Here is a 25,884-nt window from a genome sequence, read left to right on the forward strand (position 1 = left end):
TTTCTATGCTCGTTTTGAGATAGGGAACCCAACAACTGCAACCAAAGCAGATGTGTCTGCAGACCACCAACCACTGACTCTTTCTCCCACCGATGTAGGAGTGGCGCTGGGCAGGATTAAAGCCCACAAGGCTGCGGGTCCTGATGGCATCCCTGGATGTGTTCTCAGAACATGTTCTGGTGAGCTGGCAGGAGTGCTGACGGACATATTCAACATGTCCTTGGCCCATGCTGTGATACCAAGCTGCTTCAAAACCACCTCCTCGTCCCGATACCCAAAAATTCCAAACCATCACGACTGAATGACTACCACCCGGTAGCCCTCACCCCCATCATCACAAAGTGCTTTGAGCGGCTGGTCCTAGCACAGCTCAAATCCTGCCCCCCCCCCCCTCCCTGGACGCCCACCAATTTGCATACCGCAAGAACAGGAGCACAGAAGATGCAGTCTCCATAGCACTGCACTCTGTCCTCTCACACCTGGACAATAAAAATACCTCCATCAGGATGCTGTTCGTAGACTTCAGTTCAGCATTCAACACAGTCATCCCCTCAAAACTCATCACAAAACTCACAGACTTGGGTATTAGTTCCCTCATGTGCAACTGGTTACTGGACTTCCTGACTATCGCTGCACCATTGAGAGCATCCTGACCAACTGCATCACAGTATGGTACGGGTGCTGCTCTGCCTCAGACCGGAAGGCGCTGCAAAGGGTGGTGAAAGCTGCCCAGCGCATCATCGGTGCACCACTTCCTGCCATAGAGGACATCTACAGGAAGCGGTGTCTGAAGAGGGCTGGGAAAATCATCAAAGATCCCAGTCACCCAGTACACAGACTCTTCACCCCCCTGCCCTCTGGGAGGCGCTACAGGAGCCTCCGGACTAAGACCACCAGGTACCGGAACAGCTTCTTTCCAACAGCTGTCACACTCCTGAACTCTGCCTCCTGACATCTAAACAAATAACAATGGACTGTACCCTAACACACACCAATAACACACAGACTTACACACCACTCAACACCACTTACCGGCACTTACATCTGCTGTATATACTGCCCATTATTGTATATACTGTGTAAATACTCTACCTGTTCATAAGTACATACTTATCCCCCTTCATATTTATAACCGGTTCATAGTACTTTATACCCCTTCATATTTATAACCTGTTCATAGTACTTATACCCCTCATATTTATAACCTGTACATTCTTGTTTATAACCTGTATAACCCCCTTCATGTTCATACCCCCTCATATTTTTTTTTAACCTGTATATACTATACTTACTGTACATTGTAAGATATATATTTATATTGCTGCTAAGCACTTCTGGATGGATGCAAACTGCATTTCGTTGCTTGTACCTGTGACATACGCAATAAAGTTGAATTCTATTCTATTCTATTCTATATTGTCTCTATGTTTTGTGTATATTTCTGTTTTGTGCATATTTCACTATATTCTGTGTATATTGTCTCTATATTTTGTGTATATTTCACTATATTTTCTGTATATCGTCTCTTGATGTTGTGTATATTTCTCAATGCTTTGTGTATATTGTCTCTATGTTAGTGTATATTTTGTGTATATTTCTCTGTTTTGTGTATATTTCACTATGTTTTGTATATATTGTCTCTGTTTTGTGTATATTTCACTATATTTTGTGTATATTGTCTGCATGTTAGTGTATATTTTGTATATATTTCTCTATGTTTTGTGTATATTTCTGTTTTGTGCATATTTCACTATATTTTGTGTACATTGTCTCTATGTTTTGTGTATATTTCACTATATTTTGTGTATACTTAATATAATTTAATATATTTCAATATTTTTTATTTATTTTACTTATTTACTGTCTGTAGAGCGACTAGCTGAGCCTCACCACAAGCATTTCAATGCATAAATGTCCTGACGTGTTGTGCAAATAAACAAATAAGACAAATAAACTTGAAACAAAAGGGGGTGTGAAACGTTCTTGTGCTCGCTTACAAGCTAAACGTGCGCTCTATTTACGCAGCAGGGACGTGACGTCACGGGCACTGTACGGCGCGCCGCTGGTGACCGGAACGGAAAGCGCGGAGTGACCGAAAGCGGGGAAAGCAGAGGTAAAGCAGGAACACGGCGGTGAGAGTGGTGGCTCCGGTGTGTGCGGTATCTTTAGAGGCGATTTCGAAACACGTCCTTTTCGTTTTGTAGCGCTTAAAGCGCCGTTTCCTGGCGGTCGTAAATAGTCTTTTTGGGCCTCTGCGCTGCCGTCGTTTCTGAGCCTGATCGTAAAGCCCGCCCCCTTCATGCCTATTGGAGCGAAGCGCACATTCCGCTCTTTCTATTGGACGATCACCACGCCGCTCAAGCCTTTGTGTCACTAGGAAGTGGATATGCTGTCCGATAACTGAACCGTAGCAGCGTTTTAATAAAAATAATAGCGCGTCTACATTTAATAAACATCCCGCCGCGCCGGGGTTTCTGCGCTTTATGCGCTTTTATTTGATGTGCAGTATGAAGAGCTGTATGAATGTTTTATCGTACAGCTGGGCCTTCAGTCAGCTAGGCTAACTAGTTAGCATCATGGGTTTAAACCTTGAGTGCCGATTATAATCTGATTAAAGCGCTGATTATATTCGGAGCTCTGCGCTCTACAGATTATATGTAGTTTAAGTTAAAGTTTTAAGTATAAACTAGTTTCTTAATTGGCTACTATTAGCTTTGTAACCACGGCGGAGTTCAGCTGATCATCTGCGTGTTTCTGTGTAGTGGTTGGTGTAGTGTAGTGGGTATATAGCGGTCTGTGTGGTGTAGTGGGTAACACCTCTGCCTTCCACGCTGTAGGCTGGGGTTCAGTGCCCCGCCTGGGTAAACACCGTACACTATACCAACAAGAGTCCTGATCAAATTGTAAATTACTCTGCATAAGAGCGTCTGCCAAATGCCGTGAATGTAAATGTATCTCGTGCTACAGACTGGAATAAAGCTTATGATCTAAAGCAAACGGCAGATTATAATAATAATAATACTTTCTATTAAAGTTGTTAACTGATTATATAACTTAAGTGTGCATCCTACGAGTCTCCTACATGCTCGACCCTGAACTGGCCACCATTAGCTTTCCAGCCACTCCGCTGCCTGTGCGGCTGAATGTAGAACAGTGGAATTGTGTTCAATTTGCTGGCTAGTTGTGCTAAAACCGTACGCAGGAGAACCCACACAAGGAAACCATGTAGATGATCATTTAGAAGTATAGCTTAAATCAGCGGTGTCCAGTCTTATCCACAAAGGGCCGATGTGGCTACAGGTTTTCCCTCAAAACAAGCCAGAGCACACCTGACTCCCCTTGTTTAATTAGTGTTTGCAGTGTTAAAACTGCTGATCGTTATGGTGGAACAGATCTGGCAAAATAAAATAAAGTTAAAAATAAGTGACTCAGTAAATCAGTATATGAAATTTAATTGCAAAGAATAATGAAAATGAATCTAAAAATAAAAAATTATACATAGAAATTAACATTAAAAAACACCTGTAGATCAATGGTGCATGTCTTGCGGTAACTAAAGACAAGACAATGTCCACTTACAGGCAACAGATAGTCAGAGATGGGAGACTCTTGGCTGTTCTGACTGAAAATGCAAGTACGGATTATTTAGTCTGGTGTGGAGGCTGTGGCGGAGAGGTCCATTTTGCTGGGTTTGCTGATAAAGAGGTAGACCCTGTAATGTTCAGAAATTTGGAGGAGGGGTTCATCGGCTTTTTTTTTTTTTTGGCAAAATTCAGATCACACCCAGACATTTAGATGCCTTTTTCACATACTGCCTGTGGAAACTAGCCAAAGTTATTTATCATAAGGTTTTTCTGTCCGTGACACTTTAATTCTTTTTGGAGTTGGTGAAAGAACAGTTTAATTAAGTCTTCTCCTGGTCTTGATCGCTAAGATTGCTAAACCTGAACATGAAAAACATGCCCCCTCATTAAGATAAGATAGTCCTTTATTAGTCTTACAACGGGGAAATTCTAAGTAGTATGTCAACAAAGGGCCAGCAACGAAAGAAAGAAGAAATAACAAGAAGAGAATTAACAAGCAAGTAATTTACTTTGTTAACTATTTAATAAGGTTTTTTACAATTTGTTACTTGTTATTATATAGAGAATATATATAAAAATAAACATAAAAAATATAAACTCTATACTTCACAAAAAAATAAAAAATTATAAATAAATAAAAAAGCTAAGGTATTTACACTGTAAGGATATTTTGTCTGAAATTCACATGGAGCTTTGCTCATGATGTACTGATTTATATTTCACACGTGACGGTGAGGTGTTACAATATAAACTTTATAAATACAAAGCTCAGTATTTACACTGTAGAGATATTTAAAAATACATTGCACACAGGAAAAGGTGATAAGATCACAGTATGTTCTGTAGGTGTGTGAGGTCCAATGGGTGGAGGGGGTTCTACTGGGAGCAGTGTTGTTGGACATTCTTAACAGCAGCAGGAAGGACCTGCGAAAGCACTCCTTCACACAGTTGAGGTGAAGCAGCCGGTCACTGAAGGAGCTGCCCAGTCAGTCTCCAGCATGGATGCTAGTCTGGCTGACATCCTCCTGTCTCCCACCGTCTGCACTGGGTCTAGGGGGCTTCCCAGGACAGAGCTGGCCCTCTCAACAAGTCGGTCAAGTCTCTTCCTGTCCGCAGTTGAGATGCTGCTGCCCCAGCAGACCACTCCGAAGAAGATGGCTGATGCCACAACAGTGTCAAAGAAAATCCTCAGGAGCGCCCCCTGCACTCCAAATGACCTCAGTCTCCTGAGCGGGTAGAGGTGCTCTGGCCTTTCATATAAAGTGCAGTAGTGTTTTCTGACCAGTTCAGTCTATTGTTACGATGAAAACCCAGGTACTTTATAAGAGCCCACCCTTTCAATGTCCCTTACCTGGATGTTCACTGGTGAAGGAAAGTGACTGTGTCTGCGGAAGTCCACCACCATCTCTTTGGTTTTCCCCCACGTTAATCAGGAGATGGTTCCTCAGGCACCAGTCCACAAAGTCCTGGGTCAGTTCTCTGTACTCTCTGTCGTCTCCGTCTGTAATGAGTCAGATGATTGCTGAGTCATCAGATAGCTTCTGTAGATGGCAGTTTAGTGAGCTGTACATGAAGTCTTCTGTGTACAGGGTGAAGAGGAGCGGTGCCAGGACTGTACCCTGCGGGGCCCCTGTGCTGCTCAACACCATGTCAGACACACTGTCCCTTGCCCTCATATACTGTGGCCTAGAATTCAGTTTTATAGGTGGTGATCCACCCCTGTGGTCCCCAGCTTGTCCCTCAGGAGCCTAGGCTGTATGGTGTTAAAGGCACTGGAGAAATCAAAGAACATGATTTTTACAGTGCTCCCGGGATTCTCCAGGTGAGAAAGAACTCTGTGTAGGAGTGGGTAAATAGATGAGCTGACCAGAGGGCGGAGATACACAAGGACCAGCCTCTCTAACATCTTCATCAAATGTGACGTCAGTGCCACCAGCCTGTAGCTACTGAGGTCCTTTGGTTGCTGTATCTTCGGCACCGGTACCGCCCAAGATGTTTTCCGCAGTTATGGTACCTTCCCGAGCTTCAGGCTGATGAACGTGTGTTCAACTATCCCACACAGCTGATCTGTGCAGGACTTAAAGAGCCTGGCGCTGATGCCATCCGGACCCGCAGCATTCCTCACTTTGATCTTTCTGAGCTCTTTTCTCACCTGGGCTGTTGTAAGGCACATATTTGAGCAGGGGGACTGGTTGCTGGAATGTGCAGGTAGGGGGGTTGAGCTGACAGCAGAAAGAGATCAGTGGTGGGTGACTGTGAGATGAGAGTTGTAAATAGGGGGGTAATTGAGGGAGAGAGGGCAGGGCAGTACCATGGGAGACCAGAACAGGGGGGTTGCAGTAGGGTTAACTGTAGGGGTGATCAAATCAATTGAAAAACAGGTTGAGATTGTTCATCCATTTTTAGTCTCCTGCAACCTGAGGGTCGGGTTCCTTGTGTCCAGAAATTGTTTTTAGACTTTTCCAAACCCCACAGATATTGTTCTGCAGCTGTTATTCCATCTTCTTCCTGTAGTTGGCCTTTCCCTCCCTGATTTTCCTTCCCAGTTTCCTCTAAACAGATCTTCCTTGTCACCTGATCTGAAGGCCCTCTTTTCCTCCTTCAGGAGAGCCTTTATCATTATCATATGAACAAAGAAATACATAAATAAATAAATATGTAAATACATAAATTAATTACTTAATAAATCAGTAATAAAATGTAAAATATAAAAATGAACATTGGCATAAAAAATGAATACAGAAGTAAATAAATTGTGAAATGTATAATTGCAGGAAAAGGAATAATGTGTATAATTACTATGAAAATAAGAAATATATACTTTATTTTCTTCATACTTATGGAGTAATTTTTAAATTTAATTATTTTTCATTTTGGCAGATCTGGATCTGGTGATCTCCTACATTGTTGGAATGAAAACCTGCAGCCACAGGTTAAATGCAGGCTTAAATTTAGCTCTGAATCATAACAACTAATGCAGTGGATATCAGTCTACTATGATTTATTTGTTTATTTATTTTTAACCACTAAAAGGTTGAGAACCCCTGTCATAGACTGTGAAAAAAGGCCCACAATGTAGTCACAATTGCTTGGTTTATTTTGTCTAGTTGGATCTGAATCTGAGTCAACATGCAACTAACAACATAAATAAGATGTTCTGTTTACCTGATATTCTAAAGCTATATAATGTAATGAACAACAGATAATCATGTAATTTTGTTACACTGAGAAGCAGGGCCATGCACAGACATTTTGAGGGTAATATAGCCATTTAACTAACCATAAATCAATTTTACATTTGTAAATTGTTTTAATAGTTGTTCATGTAAGTTATCACATTATCCCAGATATAGTTTCTTATAAACTAGTTTAATAACAGTATGATTTTCCATCTTGAATTTAACGCTGCCATCTAGTCCTAATAATACTTTTGTCCACAGTATCTATCTTTATTTTACTGCTACTGGCATGGCTGTCTCATAGGAACTCTCTCACACTTGGTCATTATCATCTTCATGTGTTTCTGTCCGGAAATGTCACTTAATGCTCAGTATCAGCATTAATTAGAATCGTAATGAGGAGTAGCATTATCAATAGTATTTTCCCAATCAAAATTGCTTGCACATGGTAGAACGACTGCTTAAAACACCTTAGTACCTTAGTACCTTACATATACTTTGCTATTTCAACAGTTCTAATCATTGCATCTAATCAAATGTCTGACTGAATCGTCAACTTTCACCATGCACAAAATGTTATATAGGATTTATGTAAAATATTTTCTAGCCTTACCATTGCAGTTTTCACAATTGCTATTAGAAGTATTTTTACTTGATCACCAGATTCTTCAGTGCTCTTTGAACTGGAGCTTTTGGGGTTAGTCTATTTATAGGAAAAGGTTGCTTGACATTCCTGTCATAATTCTTAACCTGCTGCACTACTAAATGTTTGAATCCAGCAAAACTACGCTCCCCTTAGCTGCCTGCATTGCTGACGGTAATTTTAATGTACTATAAACATTCCATTAAAAAAAAAACATGCAGTTTAGCAGTTTGAACATTAATGTTACATGTTAGCATCTCATAGTGAAAAATAATTTGACTTCTGTTAGCTACATCTGCTTGTTGGTTAAAAATTCATCACTACCTGTTCAAGAACATGTCACCTGCTAGAAAAAAAGCTAATGCATGTTTTCTATGTTAGCCAGCTAATCCACTAAGGTTGGTTCGTGTGATAGCATAATCCATCCATTTCTAATAGGGGGGGGGGGGGGGTGCTGGAGCCTATCCCAGCGGTCAACGGGCGGAAGGCAGGATACACCCTGGACAGGTCACCAGTCCATCGCAGGTGATAGCATAATATAAGGGAAAATTGTGTGACGTGCAAATGTGAAAGTTTTGTTTGCATTGTTCAGGAGCATATGTTGACATTTTTGTTCACAGGGAATCCCATTGGTTATACCAACTGTCAATCATTTCAACAACTTTAAAAGACTCACCTGGATCTCTCACACAGCATCAACACTTAGTTTAGATTTTACAGTCTTAAATGAAAGGGTGCATAAGGCCCACTGAGGCATGTCTGTCAAAAAGTAATGAAAGTTTGGGTGATATGGCAATTAAATTTGGTCTAATTATACACTATACTGCCGAAAGTATTCGCTCGTCTGCCTTCACACATGTATGAAATTGAGTGAGATCCCATTCTTAACCCATAGCGTTTAATATGATGTCAGCCCACCCTTTGCAGCTATAACAGCTTCAACTCTTCTGGGAAGGCTTTGCACAAGGTTTAGGAGTGTGTTCATGGGAATTTCTGACCGTTCTTCCAGAAGCGCATTTGTGAGGTCAGACACTGATTTTGGACGAGAAGGCCTGGCTCGCAGTCTCTGCTGTAATTCATCCCAAAGGTGTTCTGTCAGGTTGAGGTCAGGACTCTGCAGGCCAGTTAAGTTCTTCCACACCAAACTTGCTCATCCATGTCTTTATAGACCTTGCTTTGTGCAGTCATGTTGGAACAAAAGGGGCCATCCCCAAACTGTTCCCATGAAGTTGTCCAAAATCTCTTGGTGCTGAAGCAATAAGAGTTCTTTTCACTGGAACTAAGGGTCCAAGCCCAACTCCTGAAACACAACCCCACACCATAAACCCCCTCCACCAAACTTTACACTTGGCGCAATGCAGTCAGACAAGTACCGTTCTCCTGGCAGCCGCCAAACCCAGACTCGTCCATCGGATTCCCAGACGGAGAAGTGTGATTGGTCACTCCAGAGAACACCGCTTTAGAGTCCAGTGGCGGTGCTTCACACCACTGCATTCCCTGCTTTGCATTGCGCTTGGTGATGTAAGGCTTGGATGCAGCTGCTTGGCCATGGAAACCCATTCCATGAAGCTCACTACGCTGTTCTTGAGCTGTTCTGAAGGCCACATTGAGTTTGGAGGTCTGTAGCGATTGACTCTGCAGAAAGTCGGTGACCTCTGCGCACTATGTCCCTCAGCATCTGCTGACCCTGCTCTGTCATTTTACGTGGCCGACCACTTCATGGCTGTGTTGCTGTCGTTCCCAATTGCTTCCACTTTGTTATAATCCCACTGACAGATGGCTGGAATATTTAATAGTGAGGAAATTTCACGACTGGACTTGTTGCACAGGTGGCATCCGATCATGGTACCATGCTGGAATTCACTGAGCTCCTGAGAGCGGCCCATTCTTTCACTAATGTTTCTAGAAGCAGGCTGCAGGCCTAGGGGCTTGGTTTTATACAGCTGTGGCCATGGAAGTGATTGGAGCACCTGAATTCAATGGTTTGGATGGGTGACAATACTTTTATCAATATAGTGTAGCAGTTATGGCCTATTTATATTTCATCAAATTACTATTATTATTTTTCTCCAGAGACAACTCAGACAAAGAAGTCATTTAGCCCGGCCTTGTGCACGTCCTTGTTGAGAAATGTGTAGGGTGTTGGTTTAGCAACACTTAAAATGGGGGAAAAAAAAAAAAAAGATTTAAAATTCTTAACATCACTGTTTCAATCAATATATCTAAAAAATAGGAGCCTATCTCAGCAGTCATTAGGCAGAAGGTAGGATACACCCTGGACAGGTCTTCAGTCCATCGCAGGGCAGACAGACACAATCACTCATACACCTAGGGGCAATTTAGCATGTCCAATTGGCCTAACTGCATGTCTTTAGACTGTGGAAGGAAACCGGAGAACCCAGAGGAATATATCATCAAATCATTATTATACTGCTGGTACAACTCCAATTCCAGTGAAGTTGGGACGTTGTGTAAAACAAAAAAATAGAATACGATGATTTTACAAATCCTTTTCAACCTATATTCAATTGAATACACTACAAAGACAAGATATTTAATGTTCAAACGGACAAACTTTATTGGTTTTTGTAAATATTCACTCATTTTGAGTTTGATGCCTGCAACACGTTCCAAAGAAATTGGGACAGGGGCATGTTTACCACTATGTTACATCACCTTTCCTTTTAACAACACTCAATAAGTGTTTGGGAACTGAGGACACTAATTGTTGAAGCTTTGTAGGTGGAATTCTTTCCCATTCTTGCATGATGTACAACTTCAGTTGCTCAACAGTCCGGGGTCTTCGTTGTCGTATTTTGCACTTCATAATGTGCCACACATTTTCATTGGGAGACAGGTCTGGACTGCAGGCAGGCCAGTCTAGTATCGCATTCTTTTACCACGAAGCCACACTGTTGTAACACGTGCAGAATGTTGCTTGGATGGCAGCATATGTTGCTCAAAAACCTGTATGTACCTTTCAGTATTAATGGTGCCTTCACAGATGTGCAAGTTACCCATGCCATGGGCACTAACACACCCCCATACCAATAGAGATGCTGGCTTTTAAACTTTGCGCTCATAACAATCCGGACAGTCCTTTTCCTCTTTGGCCATGATTTCCAAAAACAATTTGAAATGTGGACTTGTCAGACCACAGGACACTTTTCCACTTTGCGTCAGTCCATCTCAGATGAGTATTTCTGGGTGTTGTTGATATATGGCTTTTGCTTTGCATGGCAGAGTTTTAACTTGCACTTGTAGATGGAGCGACAAACTGTGTTCATTGACAATGTTTTTCTGAAGTGTTCCTGAGCCCATGTGGTAATATCCAGAATGATTTCTGTTTTTAATGCAGTGCTGCGTGAGGGATCGAAGGTCACGGGCATTCAGTGTTGGTTTTCTGCCTTGCCACTTATGCCTAGTTCACACTACACGATTTTAGCCTGGTTTTTCAGTCGGCAACTGTTTTTTGTAGATCGCCAACAGAAACCTGTGGTCGGAGGCAAATCGGTCACTTTTGTCACAAACAAAATTTGGTCATAGGTCAGTAACGTGAGTGGGTACTAAAAGAGCATCGTAGAGAGCTAAATTGTTCAGATGTAAAGGTAGGGAGGATTTCGCTAAAATAAACTATTTAAAACTAAACGAATGGACAAAAAATGTTATTTTAAAACACTTTATTGTATTTCTGTAAGAGAACACTAGAGGGTAGCAAACCATCAGACATGCATCAACAGCTTTTTGCACATAGTAAAACAGCCTTCTTTTCTTATGTATTGATATTTATTCATCTGTTCCACAGGACAGTCTGATGGAGTGATAATGCCACAGCTGGATCAACTGAAGAGGAAAATAAAGTCAGGGAAGGAAATGGCCAAAAACATTAAAGCTGGGCCTTCTTTCAGTGAGCCAGACACTGAGGGCGCTCCGTCTGAACCTAAAAGGCCCCAAACCACTAATGTTGGTGGAGCAGATAGATCTCTGTCAGAAGAAAATGAAGGAACTCAGGATGACTCTGAATCCACACAGGCAGACCCTCCTGGCTACCTGGGGGAAAATGACATTTGTGCTTGTTCTTTTTGTGATTTTGTGGCAAAAAACCCAACTGCACTGAAAGTTCACTCTAAAAGGAAACATTCTCAGAGGGCTTTGAGCTCCCACGCAGAAAATGTCTCTCAGAAGAACTGTGGAGAATCAGCTCTTTCTGATGTTAAAGAGATGGAAAACATTCTATACACAGACAGAGAAGACGCATATCAGCCTGAACACTTAGCAGTACCTACACAGCCGGAAATGACATTACTAATGTCACCGAAAAATGTGCCACTCAAACAATCAGAAAGAACTTCCAGTTATCAAACAGAAAACAGCCCAGACCAGTCTCCTGGTAATGAGGCTGAAACAACACAGAATCACTGTGATCAGTCAGCAGGGGACATCTCCAGCCCCACACGGATTCTTCTGGAAATGATTGACCCTTCATTAGGTGACAACAGAAAGTATGGGACATGTGAAATGAAGACAGTAGATGAAGGTACAGAAAACGGTCAGGTTGGATTGACTTGTAGCTCTGATGTGGCGGGTAAACGAACTAGCAAAAGATGCCCAAAGCCTAAAGTCCTGCATGCATGCTCTTACTGTGGACATGAATTTCGAGATAGGCCTAGTCTAGAGATGCACGTGAAAAGACGACACACAAAAGTAATGAACTACTTTTGCAAGTTCTGCTCGTATTCATGTGTGGCCAAGTGTGATTACGAGAAGCACTGCATGAGCAATAAGCACAGAAGAAAAATATTAGAAAAGCGAGAAACATCTTTCGAGGTTGATAAAGTTGACTCTACAGGGGGCACTTCTGAGCACCAGTGCAGCAGCTGCTCTTTCACAGCCAGCAGCTCCATCCTGCTTGTTGAGCACATGAAACTGCAGCATGGTGCAGAGAACAGGCTGCACTGCCAGATGTGCCACTTTTACACTTGCACAGCTGAGGCAATGCAGGCACACCTGGAAGCACCCCTCCACTTGCAAGCTGCTCAGGAGAAAAATACCAGTCCACTGTACCAGCACTGCGTGGAAAAGGTTCTGGTGATTCTTTCCAATGAACAGAGAGAGGAAGAACAGAGAGAAGAGATGAGTGAGCAAGGGGGTAAGAGAGAGGTAGAGCCTCAGAGTGTTTCTAAGTATGTCCCAGAGTTTCAGGAAACTGCAAATTTTTCAACAGAAGAAAACTTTGAGGGAAGCATTACTCACAGACGAAAGCGTGGGAGACCGAAATCGAGTCATGTAACCACCTGCAGCCACTGTGGCCTCATTGCGTCCAATCCCACGAACCTCAGCGTGCATATCCGCCGTAGGCACAGTCGCCTGTACAGCTTCTTCTGCAAGCTCTGCAACTATTACTGCGTAACTAAAGGGGACATGGATCGCCACTGCGAGACTAAGAAGCATATTAAACGAGCGCAGGCAGACGGGGCTGCTGAGGCCGTGGTGTGTTTAGACACTGAGCAGGCAGTTCAAGTGAGTGAGGATGAGGTGGTGTGGGCTGCACAAATGAAAGGAGCGACCGGAGACGAAAAAGACAGTGATGAAATGGAGCAAACTCTGAGTGAGGCACCATGTAAAAAAAACAAGTACGACCTGGTGAACTCATGCAGTCACTGTGATTTTGTTGCCCACTCTATGGCCTCCCTTAGGCTCCATGTGCGGCGCAAACACAAACGGGACTTTGAGTTTGTTTGTCTGGCATGCAGTTATTATGCCGTGACACACAGGGAGATGTCCAGACACATGGCCACAGAAAAACACAAACAGAAACGGGACACCTACCTGCAGCAGAGGGACAGAAAAGATTCAGCTGAGGTGAATCAACACTTGGCATCAGCTAACCAAACAACCTTTACTGAAGATGCACACCAGAACATGAAGAAACCCTCAGCTAAAGAGACAGGAGATTCAGCAGAAGCTCTAGAAAGAACAGATGGAGTAGAGAATGATATGACCTTAGAAAGGGTCACGAAGACCAAAGAGCCAAACCAAAGTTCTGCTGAAAATATGTGTGGCCTGGTGCAGTCAAACAGTCCAGGCGAACATGTAATGGAGTACACTGAGGAGGATGACGAAGATGAAGATGAGGAATCACTGGAGGTGAAAGCTGATGGTGAGAACCTGCGTCTGAGAGCCACTCCATTTGATAAATGCATTTTCCATCTTAAAGCACAGACTGAGGCCCTGCAAGAGGTGACTGAAGGAGACTCTAAACCAACCACCAGAGCATCAAGCCTGCAGGGGGTGAAAAACCAAAGGCTAGCCGAAAGTGCAGGCACTAAAGGAGCTGCTCCGAACCCACGGATCCGCTGTGAAGATTGTGGCTTCTTGGCTGATGGCCTGAGCGGCTTGAATGTCCACATCTCCATGAAGCATCCATCCAAGGAGAAGCATTTCCATTGCCTGCTGTGCGGAAAGTCCTTCTACACAGACAGCAACCTGCAACAGCATCTGAGCAGTGCTGCCCACCTGCGCAATGAACAAGGGAGTGTGGAGGAGCTTCCAGAAGGGGGCGCCAGCTTCAAATGTGTGCGGTGCAGTGAGCTTTGTGGGACAGAACAGGAGCTTTTCTTGCACATCAAAGAGAAACACGAGGAACTGCTGAGAGAGGTTAATAAGTACATTCTAGAGGACACAGAGCAAATCAACCGAGAACGGCAGGAGAACCAGGGCAGTGTCTGTAAATACTGTGGAAAAGTCTGCAAGAGCAGCAACTCCATGGCTTTCCTGGCTCATGTGCGCACACACACAGGTACCACAGGCTGTTTTTATTGGTTCACCAGCAACTTCTGGTTATTTCACCACTCAAACCCACCTTAGATCTAACCAAACTGTGTTGGACTGGGGCACGGATTGTATATTTTATTTTAGTAGTCAATATTGTGTAGTAATCAGTTTTCATGCACTTTGTCACAGGGCAGTCATTTCTGTTTTTATAAACAATCTATAACAGACACAGGTCCTTTTGTTAGAAGAAAAAAAAAATTAGTTTAATGTTCTTTCCTGTGCTCTTTGAAGAACAACTGTGTAAAACAGCATTTTATTGCTCTTTCACTTACAGTTGAACTGAATTTCTGATCTGATGAGAAATTATTTCTGATCTGAAATGAATTCTAATCCAGTATGAAGTGAGCTCTGATCTGTTGTGAAGTTAATTTTTATATAATGTGAAGTGAATTTTAATCTTGATCTGAAGTGAATTCTAATCTGAAACTGACATTATTGTCTAAATAAAACTGACTAAAATGATATCAAAGATCAAACTGTATAAGATCTGGTGATTTTTTGTTCTCTGTGTTTACAGGATCAAAGCCGTTCATGTGTAAAATCTGTAATTTTGCTACAGCACAGCTCGGAGACGCGAGGAACCATGTAAAGAGACACTTAGGCATGAGGGAGTATAAATGCCACGTCTGCGGGTAAGTGTGAAAATTGCAGTTTTATTTCATAGGAGATTTTTTTGTTGTAGAAGACATTCATATATTTTAGTGATTTGAATAGGACGGAAATACATTTCTGTTTCTAAATCAGCCACAAGTGGGCTCTACTGTGTTTGGAGGAGACTTTTATTTTGGAAAACACATAGAATAAAATTGTTTTAGTTCAGTGATTTATCCGACCATATTAATATTACACACAAGTTGTCAAACAACACTTTCAGTCTTTTAAACCTGCACACACACACAAATATGTGCATTCACACAAATGTTTCACTCAACTTGCTTGCATACATTTTTTAAATTTCCTGTGGGAATCCAAATACACAGAGGGTTACACCTAAATGTGTTTTTCTTTGGGAATCCTGCACATTATTGTATGTGATGATATATGAATCTACAGTAAGCATTCTGCTCAGGACAGAACAGGTTTGATTCTGACTAACAAAAGCTCTACTGACAAATTTAGATGATAATGACTCAAATCTGAGGAAGCAAAGTAGAACGGATGTTAGAGGAACAGAAAGCCAAGATTAAACCTCTTCTCTGGTGTCAAGAGCTGTGGCTTCCTAGCTCATCTAATGCTACCTGGGTCCTCTCTAGCAAAAAGACAAGTATACATGACAAAAACTTCTAACAGCGAGATCAAAGTCAACTGATCAGTGGTGGAAAGAGAAAAGCCGAAATCGGACCCATTCCTTGCCGGCTACAGCTTTAAGCTGTAGCCGGCTAGGCTAAACGAATGCGAATATACTGTGCTTCCCATCACAATATGGGCTCGGTTCAAACGAAGCCCTGATTAAAACACCTATTTAGAGGTAGATAAAGAGCACAGCATTGGTATGACTGGGGTTGAAGTAACAAAGATAAATCATAGACTTGTTCTGCTTGGCGACATTCATGCTTGTGTACAGGAGAAACTCACTGCACACACTGTTTCAATAACTGTTGCTCAAATACCACCATTTAGAGGATAAAGAATCTAAGAGCATGCAGAAACTGGTGCTGTAGTGACAAGCGTAATCAAATGTGTTTTGTGGTAGATGGTGGATGTGTCTATTATCCTGTTAGCCACTTGTTTGTGCAGTTTTCTGATTTCTTATACTGATTTAGTGGTTCAATGGATGGAAAAGTATGGCCCAGGACAGCCTTGAGAGCCATTTGCCTTGATTGTGGAAAAGAGACTACTGTTATCTGATCACTCATACTTCCTTCGAAGGTGGTCAGGAATGCACATGATCACGTTTCATTTGTAGTGTGAATGCTATGCTAAAATGTCTTGATGCTCGATTGCGTTAGCAGACCACCATAATCAAGCATCATCACAGCAGCTCACCAGGTTAATTTTTTGTCTTCTCTAATGTTTGCTTACAAGTCTCATTAGCAGTTTATGTGGTCTAAATTTTTTTATAAGAATATATAAGAATTCATCCCAAAGGTGTTCTGTCAGTTTGAGGTCAGGACTCTGTGCAGGCCAGTCAAGTTCTTCCACACCAAACTGGCTCATCATCTTTATGGACCTTGCTTTGTGCACTGGTGCGCAGTCATGTTGGAACAGGAAGGGGCCGTCCCCAAACTGTTCCCACAAAGTTGGGAGCATGAAATTGTCCAAAATCTCTTGGTGCTGAAGCTTTAAGAGTTCTCCTGGCAACCGCCAAACCCAGACTCGTCCATCGGATTTCCAGACAGAGAAGTGTGATTGGTCACTCCAGAGAACAGGTCTCCACAGCTCTAGAGTCCAGTGGCAGCACTTTAGACCACTGCATTCCACGCTTTGCATTGTGCTTGGTTATGTAATGCAGCTGCTCGGCCATGGAAACCCATTCCATGAAGCTCTCTACGCTGTTCTTGAGCAGATCTGAAGGCCACATGAAGTTTGGAGGTCTGTAGCGATTGACTCTGCAGAAAGTTGGTGACCTCTGCACACTATGTGCCTCTCACTGATCTGTCATTTTATGTGGCTGACCGCTTTGTGTCTGAGTTGCTGTCATTCCCAATCGCTTCCACTTTTTTTCCACTTATAATCCCACTGACAGTTGACTGTGGAATATTTAGTAGTGAGGAAATTTCATGACTGGACTTGTTGCACAGGTGGCGTCCGATCACGGTACCATGCTGGAATTCACTGAGCTCCTGAGAGCGACCCATTCTTTCACTAATGTTTGTAGAAGCAGTCTGCAGGCCTAGGGGCTTGTTTTCATACACCTGTGGCCATGGAAGTGATTGGAACACCTGAATTCAATTATTTAGATGGGTGAGTGAATCATTTTGGCAATATAGTGTATGTAAGCAGAAAAGTTCTAACTTTGTGCTGTAACATGTTCTGAGCGCCGTGCTGAGTAATGATTGTTAGCTGTGTGGCTAAATTCCATGTTTTTAAGCATACATCTTAACAGAATATGCTTTTTGCTTGTATTTTTGCTCTAAAGAAAAATATATGCTTTGCTTTACTCTACACGTATTTCTGTGTTACTGAGAAATTTCTGTGAGAGTGTGCATGCTTCGAGCAGTGTAGTGTATCTATTCAACAGCTATTAAGTAAACATAGCTAGGAAACAAGATAGCTAATAAACCAGTTTGGCCACGTTTAAGTCTCCATGGATGCTTAGATGTCCACTTAGCTTACATTTGTAGACTAAATAAAGTGAATGTGAGGGGTTGTCTCCTTGTAACCAGCCAAGTATAATAAATATATTTAACAGCATACATATTCAACCCATGCTATTTCTTGCAGACAATTAATGGCATGTTGTGAGAGGCCTAAAACATAATGTCAAGGCATATTGACAGTTACATGAAGCAATACAACACCAACATTGTTTTTGCTATAACAACATTCATGAAGTGTAAATGTTTGCAGCATTTGTCAATTTTCCAGTTGTCAATGCCATCCTTTTTCTTTATCTGTATAGGTACTTTACATATACATTAGAGTTTTTATCTGTTGTATATACATTATGCCTTTGAAAACATATGTAGAAATTAGTTATATCCTAATTGATGTCTCATGTATCATTAGTCTGATAAAGTTGGATTTAATGATTAAAATTATTTTAATAAAATAATTTATTATACATCATCCCATGACACGCTATCACCACTTTAATTGACTGTTTTATGAAAATTGTTTAATAAAATTGAGATGCTTATAATGGGGGGTGCTTCGATACCATTTTTTCCAGACTGATTAGAAGTACACCTTTTTAGTACTCACTGTTACTGAGTCTGACACCTTACTGAGTAATCTACTTACAGTTAAGTAGTTGTTAGTATAAATGTGTGCAACTTTAAATTCATTACATTTATCTGATTTTAAATGAATTACATTAGCTAGCTATGCTATATTTTTCAGCGTAACCTTGGATCGTGTAGTGCTGCTGTGGAGATGAGCAGTTTTTGTTCCACATCAGAACATCTTTTCTGTACAACTGTCATTTTGCTCCTTATCTCTTAACAACAGTACACCCCTCATATTTCTGCAAATATTTTATTATACCTTATCATGGGACGACACTGTAGAAATGAAACTGGATATAACTTAAAGTAGTCAGTATGCAGCTTTTGTATAGTAGTACAGATTTACTGTCCTCTGAGAAGAGCTCAACACACAGCATTAATGTCTAAATAGCTGGCACCACAAGTGAATCCACCTCACAGTGAACATGTCCAAATTGTGCTCAAAGTGTCAATATTTTGTGTGACCACCATTATTATCTAGCACTGCCTGAACCCTCTTGGGCATGGAATTCACCAGAGCTGCACAGATTGCTACTGGAATCTTCTTCCACTCCTCCATGATGACATCACAGAGCTGATGTATGTTAGACACATTCCACTCCTCCTCCTTCTGCTTGAGGATGCCTCACAGGTGCTCAATTGGGTTTGGAACCTGTCCTGGAAAACCGCTGTATGACCTTGACCACTGTGCTATAGCTCAGCTTCAGGGTGTAAGCAATCTTCTTATAGCCTAGGCCATCTTTGTGGAGAACAACAATTCTATTTCTCACATCCTCAGAGAGTTCTTTGCCATGAGGTTCCATGTTGAATATGCAGTGGCCAGTATGAGCGAATTGTACCCACAACACCAAATTTAACAGCCCTGCTCCCCATTCACACCTGGACCCTTGTAACTCTAACGAGTCACATGACACCAGGGAGGGATGACGACACAATTGGCCACAATTTGGACACGTTCACTGTGACATGGTGGACTCGCTTATGTTGCCAGCTATTTAGTCATTAGTTGCTGTGTATTGAGTTCTTTTCAGAGGACAGTAAATCTGCACTGCAATACAAGCTGCACACTGACTACTTTAATATATATCCAAGTTTCATTTCTATAGCGTCGTCCTATGAAAAGATAAAAATATTTTTTAAATATTTGCAGAAATGTGAAGGGTGTACTCACTTTTGTGAGATACTGTACATCCAAGAAGCTCATATGTAGTGTTTTATGAGTCTTGGCTGTTTGAGGGCTGTTGAATGTTCTCTAAAAGCCAAACATACACTGTGTGATTTCTAATGTCTTGTTATTTGATGAGTCCGTACATTTGAACAGACCATCATGTATGGTCAAAGCCTACAATAACACTCTGTGCACCTCATACTGAGCAAAGAGAAAATGAGCAGTGCTGCTAACACTGTGAACTGAAGCTAAACCAGGCAGTGATGTACACAGTAGGTCAATATGGCCTGTATATAGCCTGTTTCACAAAAAAATCACTGTAGTAATGCTACAGCATAGACAGACTTTGGTCGACAAATGTTGACTTTTTTCCACCTCACTATTGCTAGCCTACATGTCTTTTGAGAACGTTTCTGTGATTGTATGTTTATCAATGTGTCCCTGTTGCAGCCGAGTTCCATGAGTTGGAGGATGCTTTAAGCAACTTATCAGGCAATTTAAGTTGCATAAAAGTTCACTGTGTAAAGCAAGCTCTTGGGTTCCTTTTAAACTATGTCATAAAAATGATTTATTGAGCTTATTAGGGCCTGCAGTCTCAAGTAGGACTGTCTAGTAGGAATTTTAGAAACAAAATAATGTAAATTTTAAATTGTAAATGTAAATTTTTTTCATGAAGTAAAATTAACTTGTCTGAAAGATTTAACCATGACGGGCACCCATTTAAAAAACATAGAAAGACCCAATAAATACAGAAGTAGTTTCCTGTGTTTTTGAATATATCTTGTTAAAAAATAGCTTTAACTGTCCTGACTGCCCCCATGACCCAGAAGGAGAAGCGGCTTCGAAGGTGGGGGTGGGGGTGGGTGTGGGTGGGTGTCTGTCCAGACTGCTATTGTTCATGTGACTTCAGACTGTAGCTCTTTCTCTTTTCTCAAATGGGCAGTAACAAATCTAAGCTTCGAACAATTCGGTCATTCATTTCTATTTTTCCTCCTGTAGTGAGTTTAGTAATTATTTTGAACAGTGATGTCATTTCAGCAATGATGTTATAATAATTATGAAAAGTGATCAAAATATTGATCAGTATTTTTTACAGAACTGTCTGACTCACACAGTTGTTCTGAATTAGATTTTAAAATCTCAGAACCTGAGCTTCCACTGATTCTTCATTTTGGCCTCTTTTGTCATTTAGATAGTTGCTAATGCTTGCAATGAAAGCATTGCTTCATAAAGCAATGAAAGTACTGACTGTTTTGGCTGTAGTCATCACACAGCATGTTTGTTTTTCCATCAACGAGAAACACACCTGCATCATCATTTATCTAAGAATTTTAATAAGGGTTTTCACAAGGGTTTTGGCTTAATGGTGTTTTGGTAGCGTGAGAGATGTCCTCAGAGGACAAGGAAAGAGGTTTTATATCCAAAACACTGTTTTTAATTAAACACAGATAAATAAAGCTAATGGTAAACAGCTGATCCCTCTCATCAACATAAAAAAATTATATATGGTTTGCTTACAAATTCTAAATTAGCTGATTGTACTCTGCTGGGATCGGTAGAAGTAGAATTACAGAATATTTATCACATCAAATGCATAGGTTTATTAAAATAGGGTTGAAGGTTATAAAGCTCTGTCATTTTTTGAATCCGTATTCTGTAGAAGTGTGAGTTATTGACCTATATTCTCTGTTTAGGAAATGTTTTAGTGTTTTGGTGGTGAAAAGAACAAGCCTAGTGTCGTGGCTCTTCTAATGCTCTATGTCAACAGGCTCAGTTTAAAAGCAGCATAATAGCTCAGCACTGCTACTCCATGTTTAGTCTTTACTCTGTGATCTCAAAGTTCTGGTCAGCTCATGTCACAGCAGCATAAAATTAATTTTACTCCTAGTGAGAATATGGTCACCTGCATTTTCAATCAACATAAGCTTTTGGTATTTTTTGTGAGTCCTGTTAGGAGACCATTGCAGTATTCAATCCTGCTTGAAATAATGGCATGGATGAGTTTCTCTTAGTCTTTTTTAGTCAGAAAAGATCTAATATTGTTGATGTTTTTAAGGTGATAAGATGTTGGTTAAATAACTGCTTTGACATGCTAAAACAGATCAGAGTGCATTAGCACACCAAGGTCACGTGCTTGTTCTTTAGATTCTAGGGCTCTCAAATCCAAACTGGCTGCAAGTCTGTGCCTTTTACTGCTATTCCTAAATAAAATAATCTGTTTTGTCTTTATTCATCTGCGGAACGTTTTTGTCCCTAACAGTTAGTGATGTGCTCAAGGCACTTACAAACTGAGCCAAGGGGACCGTAGTTGTTTAGGGAGAAGCCCAAATAAATCTGTGTGTCATCCCATAGTCCTGTAGGATTTTGCCAAGAGGAAGCATGTATAAATTAAATATAAGAGACCCATGAATTGAACCCTAGAGCACACCCCTGTTCACTGACATGCACTCAAACATTTTCTGTTTCTCAAAAGAAGCTTATAGGTATGAACTGAACCATTTTAGCACAGTTCCTGAGAGTCCAACCCAGTTCTCAAGTCTGTCTGTAAGAACTTTATGGTCAGTGGTATGAAAGGCAGCACTAATAACAAGCAGCAGTAGAACAGCTATATTTCTAAAATCAGATTTTAAGTGTTGTTAATGATGTTAACTAGAGCTGTCTCAGTACTATGATTAGGGTGGAATCACGAGTGAAATTTGCCTCGACAGCTGTTTAAGAACAGAAGGCCAGTAAGTTGCTTAAAGACAGTTTGAAATGGAGATTTTAAATAGGTCTGTAATTAGAAGCAAGCTAGATTAGATTCTACATTAGATTAGATTCTAGATCAGAAGCAACACCTGAGTTCAGATTTTTTTAAGAGAGGCTTCACAGGGGCTCATGAGTGAGGTGCTTACTGTCTGTATGTCTGATACTAAGTGAAGAGAGTGAAACACATTCTCTTAAAAAGTTACGTGTCAAGACTGCAAGTTAATCATTTAAGATGATTATGTTGATTACAATTTCATTATTAATAACAATATCTCTCGATTGATACTACTTTGTTATGTCTCTCGATTGACACTAGTTTGTTACGTCTCTCGATTGACACTAGTTTGTCAGCTATAGTGAACAGGACGTTATTGTTGTGAATGTTACAATACAGTACTATTGTTTTGTAGTCACGCAGCCTATCTTTACAGCTTTTTTTTGTGAATCTGAAGCTTGGTTTTACCCCATTTGCATCGAGCCATCCTACAGACTTTCTTTTGGAGTTAAATTGCAGTAGCATTTCTCCATGGTGCTTTATGTGGCATGACATAGTTTTAACTGTATTTGGTGCAGTCTCTTCTTTTTTTGAGTTGAAGCTGTCCAGAAGAGCATCATGGACAAATTAATCTGATGGTCTGCATGGTACAGTGTACATTATGTTTCTAAGAAGTATAGCTGTGCTGTCATTTATAAATGTCTAGTGATTTGATCTCTAATGATTTACACATTTAATAGAAAACGCTGTAATGATCTGACAAAGTGATATCCCTTTGAGATAACCCCATGCAGAATGTGGCCACGACAGTGTGTGTGCTCCTGGTCACATGCTCACGTGGTGACACATGCTGAGAGAGTCTAATATGGCATAAGTTCCTTGGCATAATTATCCTGGGAATTGTCAATATGTATGTATGTTAAAATCACCAGTAATAAAAAATTCATCAAAATCTGTAAATATAAAAGATAGTATATCTGTAAATTTATCAATAAAATTTCCATTGTACTTTGGAGGCTTGTCGACAATTATTGGGACCACTTTCAAAACTGCTCAGAGATATCATTTGCATGTGAAGTTTGTGAACCACAAAATGCTTGCACTGGAAAGAATCATAAAATAGAGTGGCTGTACCTCCACCTATCTCCACCTATACCTCCACCTCTCTCCACCTATACCTCCACCGATGTTCATTTAACTTTGCTTCTGTTAAAAGCATATACTCAAGCTTTGCGCTGCAGTAAAATAATTGATTAAGTAAAACTTATTTGCATGAGATATAACATTGAGAGGAGCTAACTTGGTAACCTGTCTGCTTTGCTCAAATGTTGTGACTCACATTTTAAGTACTGCAGATTGAATGCATTCGTATTATCTGGCATCAGATTTTGTTCCTACATCAATGAGAGGTGGTGTACAGATGTCACAGTATGAAATAAATACTGCAGCCCAAACTTAGTTAGATTTAGTGTTCATAAACTGCAAGTCATTTTTTTTCTGACGCATTGCAAATGCTGGCTGCCCAAACGGCTTGGAACAAAAATATGTGGTCTCACATTTTATACTTGGGGACTTTAACAGAGCAAAATTAAACCACAAACTCCCCAAATATAGTCAGCATATTAATTGTCTCACCAGGGATAATAGCACACTGGACAAATGCTACACTAATTTCAGAGATGCATATCGCTGTGTTCCCCAGGCAGCTTTTGGGCACTCTGATGCTTGGTTCATCCTGTTCCAAAATACAGGCAAAATCTATAATCTGCAAAGCCTGAAAAGAGCAGTAAAAACTGTGAAGAAATGGACCAGGGAGGCAAAGCAAGAATTGCAAGAATATTTTGAATGTAACAATTGGAGTGTATTTGAAGCTGCAGCTGGCAACCTGTATGAACTGACTGACTCTGTGACATCTTACAGCAGTTTTGTGCCAACAAAGATGTTCCACACATACAAACGTAGCGAGCCGTGGTTCTCGACCAAACTAAGACAGCTTCATATGCTATGGCAGATGACTATAGAAAAGGATATAGAGCCCTGTTGAAACAGGCCAGAAACTCGATGATAAAGAAGATCAGATTCTCTGCTCTGCTCTTCTCTATATATACTTACTGAATCCTCAACACAACCTTTCAACTTCTCTCTTCCAGTATGCACTATAGAAACCTGTTCAGACACAGGAGTAGTTTCTTTTCTCAGGCCATCACTCTTATAAACAACTGACCAGGAATATTATCTGCTAAGCCATAGCTACTCCTGTTTGTTTTTTTTCCCAGATAGTTATTACACCCATACCAACCATAGAATTGTACACATCAAATCAAATCAAATTTATTTGTATAGCGCTTTTTACAATAGATGTAAAAAAAAAAAAAGCAGCTTCACAGAATTCTAGAAAAGACAGAATTTTAACAAGAATGTAAAACCCCCCAGTGAGCAAGCCAGGAAGGAAGGAAAAACTCCCTCAGAACTGAGGAAGAAACCTAGGAAGGAACCAGGCTCACCAGGGGGGACCCATCCTCCTCTGGTCAAACTACCTACAAGTGATTATACTACTAATATTAATAGTAGTAGTATTAGTAATAGCTAGGAGTCTATGAAAACATCAGTGTAGGGTGGGCAGCTTGTCCAAGGTAGGTGGCGGTAGCTGGAGTGTGGGCAGCTGGTCAGAAGTGGGTAGCAGGAGGGCTCGACAGTTAGTCATTCTTCAGTGTCCAGCCGGACACGTGGGCGGTTGTATACTCGGAAAAAAGACAGGGAGAGGGAATTAGTTTTATTGTCTATTTGTACATAAAATGTGGGAATTCTGGGAATGTGAATGATCTGGAAGATCATTCCAGAGTTTGGGGGCTTTATAAGAAAAAGCTCTTCCCCCAGCTGCAGTCTTATGAATTCTAGGAGCTATTAATTAGCCAGCACTCTGCGATCTGAGTGGTCATGAGGGCTCGTAATAGGAAATAAGGTCTTGTAGGTACTCAGGAGTGAGCCCGTGTAGGGCTTTATACGTCAATAAAAGAATTTTATCATCAATATGGAATTTAACAGGCAGCCAATGAAGTGATGATGGCACTAGACTGATATGATGAAATTTTCTAGTTTTAGTGAGGACCCTGGCTGCAGCATTTTGGATTAGTTGAAGTTTGCTTAGATTCCTGCTCGTACATCCTGACAGTAGTGCGTTACAGTAGTGTAGCCTAGAAGTAATAAAGGCATGTACTAGCGTTTCTGCATCACGCAGGGATAGGGCATTTCTTATCTTGGCAATGTTGCAAAGATGTAGAAAAGTAGTCCTAGTGATGCTGCCTATGTGGTGATCGAATGATAAATCGGAATTGATTATGATGCCAAGGTTATTTGCTGCTGAGCCAGGTGTAACTGGAATAAATCTGATAATGTATTTCTTGCCAATTTTAGACCCAGAAGGAGAACCTGTTTTGTTACTGTTTAGTAGGAGGAAGTTCCGTAACATCCAGCATTTCACGTCTTTTACATAGTCGTCTATTTTATTTAATCTGTATTTGTCATCAGGCTTGGCTGATATGTACAGTTGCGTATCGTCTGCGTAACACTGAAAGTAAATGCCATGGTTACTTATGTGGTTGCTTGGTTACTTGGTGCCTAACGGTAACATGTATAGTAATAGTAATAGTAATGGTCCTAAAATAGAGCCCTGTGGAATTCCAAATCTTACTTTTGAATAATTGGAAGATAAATTGTTAAGATAAACTTAGCCTTGATCAGAGGCAAGAAGAAGATCATTAGTTATCTTAACTAGAGCTGTCTCAGTGCTGTGATGTGGCCTGAATCCAGATTAGAATTTTTCATATATATTGTTCTTATGTAGAT

The 25,884-nt window shown here is 40.9% G+C and overlaps 1 protein-coding gene across 2 annotated transcripts in view; it reads left to right on the forward strand.

The window, feature by feature from the left end:
* The first annotated feature begins 2,033 nt into the window (after window positions 1–2,033).
* znf407 (zinc finger protein 407) overlaps window positions 2,034–25,884 on the forward strand; it is a 96,924-nt gene continuing 73,073 nt past the window's right edge. The window contains exons 1-3 of one of the 2 annotated variants that reach the window (XM_017683661.2): window positions 2,034–2,113; window positions 11,212–14,205; window positions 14,758–14,872. In XM_017683661.2, the coding sequence (XP_017539150.1) occupies window positions 11,232–14,205; window positions 14,758–14,872 (3,089 nt within the window). In that variant the 5' untranslated portion in view covers window positions 2,034–2,113; window positions 11,212–11,231. Of the gene's footprint in view, window positions 2,114–7,885; window positions 7,932–11,211; window positions 14,206–14,757; window positions 14,873–25,884 lie in introns of those variants that run through there. The other variant, XM_037531003.1, reaches the window with a different exon arrangement.

This window comes from Pygocentrus nattereri, chromosome 19 (assembly GCF_015220715.1).
Source record: "Pygocentrus nattereri isolate fPygNat1 chromosome 19, fPygNat1.pri, whole genome shotgun sequence".
NCBI lineage: Eukaryota > Metazoa > Chordata > Actinopteri > Characiformes > Serrasalmidae > Pygocentrus > Pygocentrus nattereri.